Below are 14,406 nucleotides of genomic sequence, written 5' to 3'. Positions count from 1 at the left end.
AGGTGTGACTCATGGATCCCCTCGGCCACCTGGGCAGTAGCCAAAAACAGAGGAGGGATTACCTGGGAAAGATCTGTGGATGAGCTTCTCGTGTGATGGGGCGGATCCTTGCAGCACAGACCAGGAGCTCACACGTCGTTGAGAATTTATATCAACAAGAACACTGCCAGCTTTGACTGGAAAGGATAGAGACAGGATGGAAGGAAGAAAGGGTGTCAGACCCCCCCCCCAAACGTGCTAATGAAACTTCTCAGCAGCAAACACGTGGTGTTCATCATAAAAGAGGAAGGATGAGTCAGAGCACAGAGTTCTGAGCCCAGAGGGGAGCTGAGAACCACACACGACTATTCCCAGGCCTGGAAACCAAATGGCGTTTGTGCAGCTGGACTTCGAACCTGCTTTGGACTGATGATCCCCTTTTCCTTCTGTTTTCTTCCTATCTGAGGCAGAGTGTCTATAACTCCTGGCCTCTGCCTATCTCACCAGTGTATGTTGGGAGCAGATAACTTGCTTTCTAGCTTCACAGATACAGAGGACTTTTGTCCCAGGATGGATTACACCCAGAGTCACATCAATACCTAATTTAGGTGGTTGGACCATGGGATTCGGGAATTTTGAACTAAGATTTAGAGATTTCTGCACTTTGAGTTGATGTGGTATTGGAGGGAGGCATTTGGAACCTTAGGGTGTGGTTTGCATGTGGCATGGATGTGAATCTTTGGAAACCAGAGGGCAGGGTGGTACCTGAATAATGGCCCACTCCACCATCACCCCCCCCAAAAAATGCCCCTAACCTAATCTTCAGAGCCAGTGAACACACTGCATGGCAGAAGAGACTTTGAAGGTAGGAATAAGATTATGGACCTGGAGATAGAGGATTATTCCGGATTATCTAGGTGGACCCATTCTGGTCACCTGAGCCCAGAAAACCACAGAAGAAGGCAGACAGTCAGAGACATAGTGTGAAAGGCAGAAGAGATGACGAAAAAGGAGAAGCCAGAGAGATTGGAAGAATGAGCAGAACTTTGTGGGTCATCACTGGCTTTGAAGATGGAGAAAAGGGCCATGAGCCAAGAAGCAGGGACACACGGCCTCTGGACACTGAGAATTACCCTGTCAACAGTATACAGGGACATCAGGACCCCGGTCCCTACAAGCAAAGGGAACCACCAGACTGAATGGCCATAGAAGTGAATTCTTCCCGAGAGTCTCTGCAGAGGAACTCAGCCCTGCCAGTGTCTTGATTTTGGTTTGTGAACAGGGGGTAGAGAAACCAGTCAGCCCCGCTAGACCTCTGACCCACAGAACTGTGCATAAATAAATGTGTGCTGGTTTAGCTGGTAAGTAAGTAGCGATCTGTTAACAACGTCAGTAGGAAACACACACAGTTAGAATTTCCACCACAGCGCTGGGCGCTAAGATACAGTGAAGTAATGCCTCCTGTTATTAGAAGACAAAGTTTATGAATCTAGGATCTGTACCCGAGAAACTACCTTTCAAAATGCGACAATGAAGTTTATTTGTTTAAATTAAATATGTGTACGCATGGGGGCACCTGGATGCCTCCATCAGTTAGGCATCTGGCTCTTGGTTTCAGCTCAGGTCATGATCTCACAGTTCATGGGTTTGAGCCCCGTGTTGGGTTCTGCGCTGACAGTGTGGAGCCTGCTTGAGAATTCTCTCTCTCTCTCTTTCCTCCTCTCTCTCTGTCCCTCCCCCTGCTCGCTCGGTCTCTCTCTCAAAATAAATAAACTTAAAAACATTTTTTAAAAATATGGGTACTCATGAAAGTTCACCTTCCGCATGTGCTAGCCGAAACATAAATTGAAGTTTTACTCTAGTGAAACAAGGGCACAGCAAAGAAGATAATGTAGGATCTTAATGCGGGTGGAATAGTGAAAAATAAATGGTAAGATGATATCTGTGCCACAAAAAATGTAAAAAAAAAAGTTTGTATTAGAACATCGAGACGGGTATGATTACGAGGCTGGATGAGTTAGCGATACAGGAAAGAATGCAGAATACTTTCCTGATCATATGAAACATGAAAGACAATTGGAACTCGGGAAAAATGTGCAAGAGACTCATGAGTCACATACAAAGCTATCTAAAATTTTCATGATTTTTATGAATTGATGAAGCATAAAAGTGAGAATCTGTTTTGCCTGATGTTTAAACTATCTTCAGTAATATTGTAATGAGGTGGGATTACACGAACGCTAAGGATGTACTTTATTTTACTTTCAATATTCAAAACTAGCATACAGAGCACAAACACATAGGGAAGTGTCATTGTATTTTTAGAGAAAAGCAATGATTGGCCACATGTAGGGATCACTGGGGGAAGAGAGAACCATAGTGATACAGCTTTCTTAGTGGGTCTAAAATCACCGGATTAAGATATAGGTGAAGGGATTTGTCGTGTAGACTTCTGAAGATAATCACTCCCAACATAAAAGCAAACAAAAATGTGGAAACAGAATCCATCCAAAGTGTTTATCCCTGGAGAAGAGTATCAGGATCGAAGAGAAAGAAAGGTAATGATGTTTTGGGGACCCCGGGTGGCTCAGTCAGTTAAGCGTCCGACTTCGGCTCACGTCATGATCTCAGTCCCTGAGTTCGAGGCCCGTGTCGAGCTCTGTGCTGACAGCTCAGAGCCTGGAACCTGCTTTGGATTCTGTGTCTCCCTCTCCCTCTGCCCCTCCCCTGCTCACGCTCTGTCTCTCTCTGTCTCAAAAATAAATAAAAACATTTTAAAAAAATGTTTAAAAAAGGTAACGTTTGCTTTCTGATGTTATTCGAGCATTTTTATTTCCATGCACATGTAATAATTTTCTCATTGCCATTATTGCCAGTTTATTTCCAAAGCATTTATTTTTTTATTATGAAAATGCATTCCAGATAAACTCTCTTAGGTGGGTATTAGTAAAAGGTTATCATGTGGTCTTATCCTTACTACCTTTAACAATTCCTATTGGGCGGGGGGGAAGAGCAGACAGTAAGTGGCCAAGTAAACAGAAGCATCCGACTGTCCCACTTCTGACTCCAGTAAAATAACCGAGGGAACGTGAAAACTCCAGGTCATCAGAAAGGGCCCATCCACGTGCAAGAGACTGAGCCATTTCTTCAAGAAGAATGGAAATCAGATCACATTAGAGCATACCGGGGGCTCCCCTGGAAGAATTGAGACCTGTGATCCCACAAGTACTCGCTTGGAGGAAAATGGTTTACGGATAAGGGCGAGTTGAGAGAGAGCTGGCAAGCATTCTCCCAGACTTCCTGTGGTCAGGGCCAGCTGACCAGAGACATTCTCAACAGCCGTGCAAGGTCCCCAAGGCAAAGCATGGACTTCCTCTCCAGTCCAGCACGAGAGCGTCGGTAGAAGAGGTGTGGGTCACACGGGTATCGTAATACAGCATAGAGAAGATTCAGGTGAATGAAACTAACTTGGGAAGGGCTACCCAGAGCACTGGATCCCTAACTGCACTTCTAACCATCCTTGGTGGGAGTGGGGGTGGGGGGGGGTTGAGATGTCAAACCAAGTAAGTAATAAAGTCACTCGAGCTGTTTTGACACATCACTGTTAAAAGAGAAATATACAGAATATTATTTCCTAGGGCTGTTGTAAGAAAAATGTGTCACAATTTTGGAGGCTGGACATCTGAGATCAAGGTGTTGGGAGGGTTGGTTCCTTTTGAGGGATGCGAGGGACAGTCTGTTCCACACTTGTTACCTAGCTTCTGGGGGTTTGCCGGCGACTTTGGTATTCCTTGGCTCATAGATACATCGCTTGTCCACCCGACCTACTCCCTGTGTCTGCTGTTCACAATGTTCCCTCTGTCCATGTCTGTCTCTGTGTCCAATTTCCTTTTTCTTTTAATTTTTAATATATGGACACAGATCATATTGGATTAGGTATCCCTTGGTGACCTCCTCTTGATTAAGTCTCTGAAGATCCTCTTTCCGAATCAGGTCACATTCTGTGGTACTAGGTTCTAGGTCTTTAATATCTCTGTGGGGGACTTGGTTCAACCTTTGCCACACAGAAAACAAAATATGGAATCTCATAAAATATGCTTTACATGAAAGCAGGAAGTTGAGAAGCAGAATGCTACAGCACGTATTGGAGAAAAGTTACTGCAGGGTAATTTTACACAGCATCTACTCAATAACCTTCAAGAACATACGGAAACTTTAAGACAAGAGGAGAAGAGTGGAAAGGGAATTGGGCTGCAAAGCAGGCAACCATAACACTGGTCTTAGATTTTAAAAAGGAAATATTGTAGGGCAACAAAGAAAACTTGCAAATACATGCTAGATGTATTGCATCAACCATCTAGAAATCGAAATAAACAAAAGGGAGGGACAAGCATGAAGAATGTAGGGGCCAAGTCCAAGGTGCTGTGGCATAGAAATGGAGACAGGGGATGTGATAAGTTGAAAATGTACAACACATAAAACTGAGAAAAGTAACAAAGAAATGACAGGAAATATCTTGCCTGAGCTTGAGGACAATCCTATGGGCAGGCGAAAGTGATTCTCTCCATTCTGGCAAAATTTCAGAAATTAGATTAAATTCCAAACAGTCCCGAGTTCTGAGGATGAAGGCAATATCCCACAGGCTCCAGGGGAAAATATGTCTTTGACCACTGGACGTCATATTTCTCTTTCAAAAAGACTGGACCAGTATCCAAGGCTTCATCTGTTCTGCGGGAATCTCTCTCTAGCGTGTGGCTGGTTGGTCCCCCGCGGATGAGAGAAACAAGTCCCGTGGATCTGCCTCCCCAGGAGTGTGTCACGAGAACCCCACAATCCCTGTCACTCCCCAACGGCACTGCACTGAGAGAACAAAATGCTGGAGTCCTGTGTGACCACATGCATGAAAAGGCAGCCCAGCCTGCCTGCTGGGGGAGGTGTGCAGGGGGAAATCCAGGCATACGGGTTACAGTGCTCACCTCCACCAGGGGGAGGGCACGTCCCTCTCTGATGGCCACAGTAATCCCGTGATTTGTCCTTCATGCTGCCTGGTATGCTCTCGGCCTTGCAGTTCATGAAATAGGCTTGAATTTTTCCAGTATTACTCCCGCCACCTGTTCTTGTTCTTTTCATTTTTTCACCCAAATTAGCTCCTCTGGGTTTCTCTTAATTGCAACCACTTAATCCCTGAATAAGATAGATATAAAGCAATATGCAAACATTATTAATAATTACTGTGAGGGACACCTGGGTCGCTCAGTGGGTTGAGCGACTGACTTCAGTTCAGGTCATGGCTCGTAAGTTTGAGCCCCACGTCGGGCTCTGTGCTGACAGCTCAGAGCCTGGGGCCTGCTTTGGATTCTGTGTCTCCCTCTCTCTCTGCCTTTCCCCCACTCTCTCTCTCTCTCTCTCTCTTTCTCTCAAAAATAAATAAACATTAAAAAAACTTTTTAAATAATAGTTACTAGGTGAGAAGATATAAAATATGAGTAATTTGACAATAACTGAGTTTAAGACATCTGATGGTAGCCAAAAAATGATACAGAATGAGGAGATGGAAGAAACAAAATTTTTTTAACCTCCTTATCAGTGATACTGGTAATTAGACAAATCTAAGTTCAAGTGTGTATGGTTTTTTAAAAGCTAAAGTTCAAGTAGAATTAATAACAGCCAGCATTTAACAAATTATGAAAAAAATAGCATTTAAATATGCTCACACAGAAAATGATAGAAAGCAAAGGGAGTGGTAAAGAAACAATTTTAAATGTTTGGAAATATTATTATATGATGATAAAAGCAAGACCAAGCAGTGTAGATCCGACAATAAATGTAAATGGGTTAAACTCCCCTTTTCAATCATTGTGAAACTTACATGTAGAACACAGTGGAGAGAAAATATAAAGAGACCAAGAAAAATTAAAATAATGGACAAAGGTATATCAGATGATGTATCTGCATGGATGCTAATACACGTGAAGTTTATATTAATACCAGACAAAATATGCTCTATACAACAAGAGGAATAAAAACAACAATAAAACTTCACCAAAAACAAAGTGTCATGTTTTCTTGATTTATAGTAAATGTCTAGTGAAAAATGTGAAGATTTATGAATTTTCTGTACCTGACATACATATGTCTGTGGCTGACATAATAGCCAAATGTATAAAAAGCAAAATAGGGGCGCCTGGGTGGCTCAGTCGGTTAAGCGTCCCACTTCAGCTCGGGTCACGATCTCGCGGTCCGTGAGTTTGAGCCCCGCGTCGGGCTCTGGGCTGATGGCTCAGAGCCTGGAGCCTGCTTCCGATTCTGTCTCCCTCTCTCTCTGCTCCTCCCCCGTTCATGCTCTGTGTCTCTCTGTCTCAAAAATAAATAAACGTTAAAAAAAAAATTAAAAAAAAAAAAGCAAAATCATTACAACTGTTGTTGTAGAAGACACATTTCTCTGTGGGTGACATTCTAATAGGCAAAAAATATATAAACACAGAGACTAAGCATTGTTAGCAATGTTAATATTTGCAAAAAATAGCAAGATAATAGTTTTACATAATGCAAAGAAAAACCACAAAGAAAATAATTAGAGAAAATCAAATTTCTTAAGTATATGTATTTATTTTGTGAGAGACAGAAAGGGTGCACAAAAGTGAGGGGGAGGGACAGAGAGAGAGGGAGAGAGAGAATCCCAAGCAGGCTCTGCACTGTCAGCACATGGCCTGAGGCTGGGCTGGATGTCGGGCACTCATGGGTCCTAACCTGAGTGGAAATCAAGAGTCTTATGCTTAACCGTCTGAGCCACCCAGCTCTCTGAGAAAAAGAACTTTTTTAAAGGCCACGTGCTTGAAACTAAGGTAAATAAAACTTGAAGTTAGTGACAAAATTCGTTTTGAAAAGGTATCAGCTGACATTTTTAAAAAGCCATCAAACACTCTTTTAAGTCACTTAGATATAAAAGGAAATGTACATTACGGTTACAGAAAATGTAAAATCGTGGCAAATTAAAACATGAAAGAATTGGCTAAAGCTATTCTCAGAGGAAAATTGAAAGCAATAACTAACTTATTAAGGAAAAACACGAATTCAAACGAGTAAAGTAAGATTCAATTCAATATGGTTACAAGGGGGATAATAAGAGAAGATTGAACAAAGGATGAAGAAGGAAATAACATAATTAAGAAATTGATGCATTAGCAAACAGAATAAATATCAGAACATATCCATTATTTCAAGACCTGTATCTCTGATCATGCAAAGGAAAGTGGGCAAAAAAAAAATCTTTCAAGTCTTATCAGGGACAAAAAAAAAGATGAAATAGAGTATTAACAATAAAGAAGATATAGAAGCCTAGTCTTCAAATATGCGTAACTCTGCATTAATACATGTAAAACTATCAATAAGACAAGCTATTTTTAGAGAAATATGAATGATCAGACTTGACAAAAAACCCTCACAGATTGATAGCCATCAAAGAAACTGTAAAATTATGCAAATGACCTTGAAGAAAAGCTGGTATCCAGAAAGTTTTTTAGATTCCAAACTAGAGTTTCTAAAACTCCGTAATTATGTATATAGAATACACATACATATTGTGTGTATATTACATATATAATCTCACTTAGTAATATACACAAAGTTTAAAATCACTCCTACCAAACCAAATAAAGATTAACAATGTGCAGTCACACATGCTGAATAGAATCTTACTCACATGTGAAATCTATAAATTACATGCACACTTATGTGTGAATCTATGTGTCTGTATGAATAAACATTTGGGAAAACAAATGCAGCAGTTTCTTCTTGTTTCTTCATTCATCCTAATGAAGTCAGATTTGGGGTGATTTCCTCCCCTTCTTTTTACTTTACTGTTTCTTAAACTTTTGCATTCAGAAAAATATTAAGCATATTACTTGTTCAGATATCTTAATAGACATATATTTCTGGACTTAAAGATGGTGAAAGGTAAATTACTGAGATAATGAAGGATTATATTTAAATATTATCATGTGTTTATTTTAACCATTTCCTTAGAACATTTGATATTCCTGTACTTAGATAATATTTGTAATGACTAGACTAGAATAATTGTTTTGAGCTATTAAAAATAAGGGTCTTCCATGAGTGGTTCAGACCAACTGAAAACAGAAAAAGAATTTGAATTGGATGTTTTTTAAAGTCTTTCCTCATAATAAATTCTTTTTTTAATCTTTTTTAAAAATTTTGTTTTAATGTTTATTTATTTTTGAGAGAGACAGAGACAGAATGCGAGTGGGTTAGGGGCAGAGAGAGAGGGAGACACAGAATCCAAAGCAGGCTCCAGGCTCTGAGCTGTCAGCACGGAGCCCAATGCGGGGCTCAAACTCAGGAGCTGTGAGCTCATGACCTGAGCCAAAGTCAGACGCTCAACCGACTGAGCCACCCAGGTGCCCTTAACCTTTTTAAAATTTTTTAATGTTTATTTTTGAGAGACAGAGAGAGAGAGAGAGAGAGGGAGACAGAACGTGAGCGGGGGAGGGGCAGAGAGGGAGGGAGACACAGAATGGGAGGCAGGCTCCAGACTCTGAGCTGTCAGCACAGAACCTAATGTGGGACTTAAACCCATGAACTATGAGGTCATGACCTGAGCGAAAGTCAGATGCTTAACCGACTGAGCTACCCAGGCGTCTCCCCCCGACCATAATAAATCTGATTCTATTCTTTGTCCCAACTTACAAAAGCAATAATTATTATGTGAGGTTTTACTATCTGCAGGCACCATTCTAAGCAATTTGTGTATATTATTTAATTCTCCAAAAAAACCTCCATGAGGCTGGTACTATAGGATAGAATAGTAATTCCTATTATTATTATTATTATTATTACTTAATGCCAAATGGCAGCTAATGATTCGTTAGAGATTTCAAATAGAGTATTTTGTAAGCAAAATGTATCAGAACATTTCATTCACTGAAAATTTCCCTTTTCCCTTTCGTAACCCTTTCCCTTTTCCCTTTCGTAACCTTTTCCTTTTCTAATATATATAACGTGCAATGAATTTCATTTGTGCAATGAAATTATTGTGTGAGAAATGAATTCTTTTCATCTGGAAATAAGTTCTGGTAGTCCCTTGAATGATGTGGAAGACTCAGCCACTGGGGGTAGGTTTCCCAGGAAGCATGTCTGTTTCCCAGGAAGCAGGTGGTTGATCCCGGAAGTGCACCTGCCAGGGGGTCAGGGAAGCAGGATTCTCAGAGGGACAGTATCTGGAGCTGGAATGGCCCTTCACAGATGCCCTGATGATCGAAGGCAGATGCCCAGGGGCCGAGAGACGGTTTCTGGATCCACCTGCTGGTATTATTCTAGCTGGGGGAATGAATCAGAGATGGAACAGAGCAGAATGAGGTACAGAAAAGTACAGTGATGTTTTCTAGGCAGACCCAACAGAAAAGAAATTGTTTTTAGGCATAAATCCGAAAGGATGGAAGGATGGATAAGGTTCAAAGAGCTTTTGCTCTCCTGGACAAATAGGCCGCATGTTTTCTGGGAAATCTGATCCAAAGAAATGTACAAACTTCTCCATCTAAACAGTTCAGGCAGGTCCCCTTCCCAGGCCACTCACAACCTTGCTTAGGTGCTCCATTGCAATACTTTCTCCTGCAGACATTGGATCCAGAACGCACAGGCTTCTCGCGTAAACAATAAGAGATGAACAAACCAAGAAGAAAAAAATGACTTGAAGAAAACAGGGCCCCTGCAGGGAGGAAATAAAATGTGACAAATAAAAGCTCTGCAAATCTTTCCACGATGAAAGAATATATTGCCACTGTGAAATGAGACCAGTCAGTTCAAAACAAAACAACGACAACATTCGGAGTACGTGAAAGAACTCTTGGAAATTAAAATGTGATAGGAAAAAAAAAAAAAAACTCAATAATATCATTACACAATACAAGTCCCCAAAGCCTCCAGAAAGTAGAGCAAAGAGATGCAGTGGCATAAAGAGAAATGAGATAAGAGAATTCAAAGGCAGGGCCCAGGGGCGCCTGGGTAGCTCAGTCGGTTAAGCGGTCTGACTTAAGCATCTGACTTTGGCTCAGGTCATGATCTCACAGTTCGTGAGTTTGAGCCCCACAGCAGGCTCCACACTGAGTGTGAACAGCCTGCTTGGGATCCTGTCTCCCTCTCTCTCTCTCTCTGCCCCTCCCTCTCTCTCTCTCAAAAATAAATAAACATTAAAAAATAAAATAAAACTAAAAGGCGGGGCCCAGAAGCCCAACAACTGAAGAAGGGTGTCATGCACAGAAAGAAATCTGGAGGATAAGAATTTCTGAACTAGAATTCCATGCTCAGCCAAACAAGAAATTAAATATGAGGTAGAATAAACACATTTTTAGACATGCGGCATCTCAGAAATTTGCTACCAGGAGCTTTTCCTTACGAAGATACTACCTTGGTCTACCAAACCCAGAAAGGACATAGGAGCTATTCCTCAATAAGAGAGCCACAGGATACAAGCTGCAGGTGTCCCCAGGGGGTCGTTCATTGAGGCTGTCAGGCTGGTGGCTGTGCGCCAGGCATAAAAGCAACAGGTCCAGATCGTGAAAGACTCCGGGAGATAAAGCTGATAGAACATCCCCATTCTGCCGAAACAACTGGGAGGGATTTGGGGTTGAAGTCGTGAGTACGTAGGAAACTGTTAGATAATGATTAGCTCTTGGAAAACCAGAATGGCGAGGGACGGAGATCTCCAGGTGACTGCATGTCTGAGTTAAGACTTGTTTTGACAACGTCGTAATACAGGGAAGCATGCTGAACTTAGAGTGGGAGGTGCATATGGGCTGAAAAATGAGTATTTTATCCTCACGTGCCCTAGGGGGAGGTCTATAAAGATAAAAAGGGAAAAAAATCAAGAAAAGCATAAAACAGGTTATTTCCAGAAATGTAGCTAAATACAGAAACAGCAGAAAGAGGCTCAAGTATTTGTCTCTGAGAAGGAAAAATTGGGGCTGGGGGAGGTGGAAGAATTTTTTTTTAATATCTTGTGGAATTATTTGATTATTAATATATATGCATGTATAATTCTGAAAAAATCCTATAAAAGGATGGACAAGGGGGAAAGAAAGTGTGAATTTTATCAGTCAAGCAGAATAGTACATTTATGGGCCTAAATGAACTGCCTTATTCTTTCTGAAATGACTTTAGTTATACATCAGTAAACTAGCTTCTGAACACATTTGGAAGAGCTTCTTATTTGGATGAAATTGTCAAATATATATATTCTCACTATTAACTTTCTAAAATGTTGATCTAAATGAACTTTAGATTTCTATTCTTATAATCTTAACTATAAACTCTCTTTTTTGTAGAATATAATTTGGAAAATGTATACTTCAATAAATGATTAGTCTACTAGTGAGGTATCTTATTTGCAAAAAGAAAATATCATACAATAAAAATGTCGGAGATGCAGACCTCATTAATTCAGTTTTTTTTCCGTATTCTATCTAGGAGAAGGTGAAGTTTACCTTTGAATGCCTAAGAAGAAATGAATATTGTAAGCATCATTATAAGGATATCTTGGTCATTTCTTTAAAAGAAACTGAAGATTGCAGTGTATAATATCTTATTTAATAGATTTTTAATTAAACAAATATGTATTGAGTTTATTCATGTAATAAGTGCTTGTTAAGTATCTGTTTTGTTCAGGCATTCTTACATAGTGGGAACACAAAGCTGAAATACATAGTTCCTGCTTTTAAGATGACAGATGAATAAGGAAATTGACATAAAACTAGCACTTATGGTGAAAAGGACAGATAACAATTGAAGAGTTCCACAGAATACACTAGCAGCCCAGGAGAGAGTATAGACTTCACACAGGCAATGTCAGGAAAGCTGAACTTGAAGATAAATGAGAGTAAGGTCTATGAGTTGATGGAAAAAAGTCCAGGAAGAAAAAGCAGCTTGAGAAGTGGTGAAGGTATCGTGTGCTCTGGAAGAACCGGCAGTTCAGGCTGTCTGTCTGGAACATTGGCCAATGAGTCAGCAGAGATGGGAAAAGGTATTTTAGATTGTATTAGTTAGGTGGAGACAATGAGACACTACTACTAGCTATTATTATTAAGAGGAGCCAAATTTTTCATGCTTCTGTATACTAGGCACTAAGCCAAGCTCTTTACATACAAAATCTTGATTTAATCCTTGTAACTACTCTGTCCTCACTTTTAAAGTTTCAAGCTTGAGGATAGTATAATAAAATCTGCGTAGAAAGTTTTTGCTAACACTCTTGCAAAAGTGTTGCTGTCAGGTAAAAAAAAAAAAAAACAAAAGATACAAAATGGGTTCTGTAGCTACTTAACAAAATTATATATAACAGAGCAAGAAACAAGATTGGAAAGATTAGAGGTAGCCAAGTATTTTATTCTTTTCACCAATTTGAAAGTTTCTAAAATATCCATGTATCAATTTAAAAATAAGAACAATGCATTATTATAGAGGAAGCAGGGAAAGGAGAAGGGAGGAAGAGAAGAGATTCCGGGAGGAGGGAAGATAAAAGAGAGGCGGCAGGCATTCCTGGAAAGGCAGGGGAGGTTGGAAATAGAACAACAGAGAGCCTCTTCCTGCAATGGTCCAGGCATAAGATAGGTCTTCTGCAGTAGAACAGCAAATGGAAGAAAAAGAACAATATTTACAAAATAAATCCAACGGAAATGTCCCCATTGGATGCTTAGAAGGCTCTGCCCATTCACCAAGAAGGCGAGCTAAGGACAGGGCGAGGTCGAGAGGAAGTGATTACTAAAGCTGGTTCCTAGAGCTATGATGTTACAATTGTTCGGTTGTTTCTCTTAGCACAAGTAGTTACTGTTACTTTACCTGTTACATCAGTTAATCGCATTCCTTCTAAAGAAAAAGGATGGTTGTACAGCCTTGGTCACCAAGCTGATCCAGAACCTCAGGTTCTGATTTTGGACCTAATGGAACCTTTCACTCTGTATTCATCACAACCCAGAGCTTCCCTGGTGTGGCCTCCGGGAATGTAAAAAGAGCGCAGTGAGGAACTTAAAAGTACCGGTTGACTATGTGTCCACGTTGCATTGACTTGCCTTTCCTTTACAAAATGCTTAACTGCCTGTAAGAGTTTGTGGATCAGAACGTTAGAGTAACAGCTTCACTGTACTGTGTGAGCTCCTGCCCGTGGCTCTTGGCGCCTTTTAACCGGGCCCTGTCCTGTCTTCACCCTCCAGGGCTCTACGAAACCTTCCTAACCAATGATGAACCCGAATGCTGTGATGTCAGGAGAGAAGAGCGCCCCAGCAAGCCCTCCAGAGGGACGGTGGGGACCAGCGGCCCCTGTCACAGGACGTCACTCACAGTGTCATCAGCAACCAGACTGTGCAACAGCAGACTCAAACTGTGTGTGCTCGTACTGATTCTCCTGCACACAGTGCTCACGGCCTCCGCGGCGCAGAACAGCACGGCGCTGAGCGTAGGGGGCATCAACGCGCTGGAAGACAGCTCAGCGCGCGAGGAGTAGCCGGGAGGGCCACCCCAGGGCCACCAGGGCCACCAGGGCCCCGCCGGGGCGCACCCAGCACCCGCCCGCTGCCGCTCGGACACACTGGGTGCTTTTACCCTCCAACCGCTTCTCGCAGGGCCTTTAGGGTAAAATCTCAGAAGATGGGCCTGGATCCAAACGAGGACACAAACACAGCTTTTTATTGACTAAAAGGCTGTAAAGTGACTTAAATTTCTCACACCATTTTATACACTGTGTTTTAATGTTTGGAGGTTTTATTTGCTTTCCTTTGATTTTGGGTTTATTTGTTCTTTTATTTTTTTGCACTTGTTAATACAGGATTTATTTTTTGGGGATGGTTTCTCAGAGGTAAACTAAGTCTTCACTGTCTCTTTCTCTCTTTCTCTCTTTCTCTATATATATATATTTCTAGTCATTGTGTGTGTTCATCAGATAGTTCTGTCTCTATGTCCTGTCAGTTTCTATTAGCGGAATGATTGCTATGACCTCGCGGTATATAGCAAAATACAACAACAACAAAAAAATCATAAAAAAATAAAAAAAGACAAAAAAAAGAAAACAACAAAAAATAAAAATAAAAAAACCCCTAACTCTTCCCTCCCGCTTCCGAAAGCGACTGCCTTCCCCGCCCCCTCCCATCCCCAGCCCCTCCCAGTCCCCTCCCCAAAACCCTCCCTATCCCATGCCTGCCCCCAATCATCCCATCCCCACTCCCGACTCCCCAATCCCCTTCCCCCAACCTTCCCATCCCCGCCCCACCCCCCTCCAGCCCCTTCCCAGGCCCCGCCCCCGCCCGGTCCCCGCCAGCCTCTTCCCAGGCCCCGCCCCCGCCTGGTCCCCGCCAGCCCCGCCCTCTCCCCGCCCCCTCTCAGCCCCAGCCCCGCCCCCAGCAGACAACATCGCTTGCTTCTGTCTGT

The 14,406-nt window shown here is 41.8% G+C and overlaps 1 protein-coding gene across 1 annotated transcript in view; it reads left to right on the top strand.

Annotated features, from left to right (window-relative positions):
* Positions 1-14,017, top strand: part of NALF1 (NALCN channel auxiliary factor 1) — a 622,620-nt gene extending 608,603 nt beyond the window's left edge. The window contains exon 3 of the mRNA XM_042979975.1: positions 13,197-14,017. Coding sequence (XP_042835909.1) covers positions 13,197-13,486 — 290 coding nt within the window. The 3' untranslated portion in view covers positions 13,487-14,017. The remainder of the gene's footprint in view (positions 1-13,196) is intronic.
* Positions 14,018-14,406: the final 389 nt, after the last annotated feature.

The sequence above is a fragment of the Panthera tigris genome, chromosome A1 (genome assembly GCF_018350195.1).
Source record: "Panthera tigris isolate Pti1 chromosome A1, P.tigris_Pti1_mat1.1, whole genome shotgun sequence".
NCBI lineage: Eukaryota > Metazoa > Chordata > Mammalia > Carnivora > Felidae > Panthera > Panthera tigris.
The sequence above is the reverse complement of the archived record's forward strand: the minus strand, read 5'-3'. Positions and strand labels throughout refer to the sequence as shown.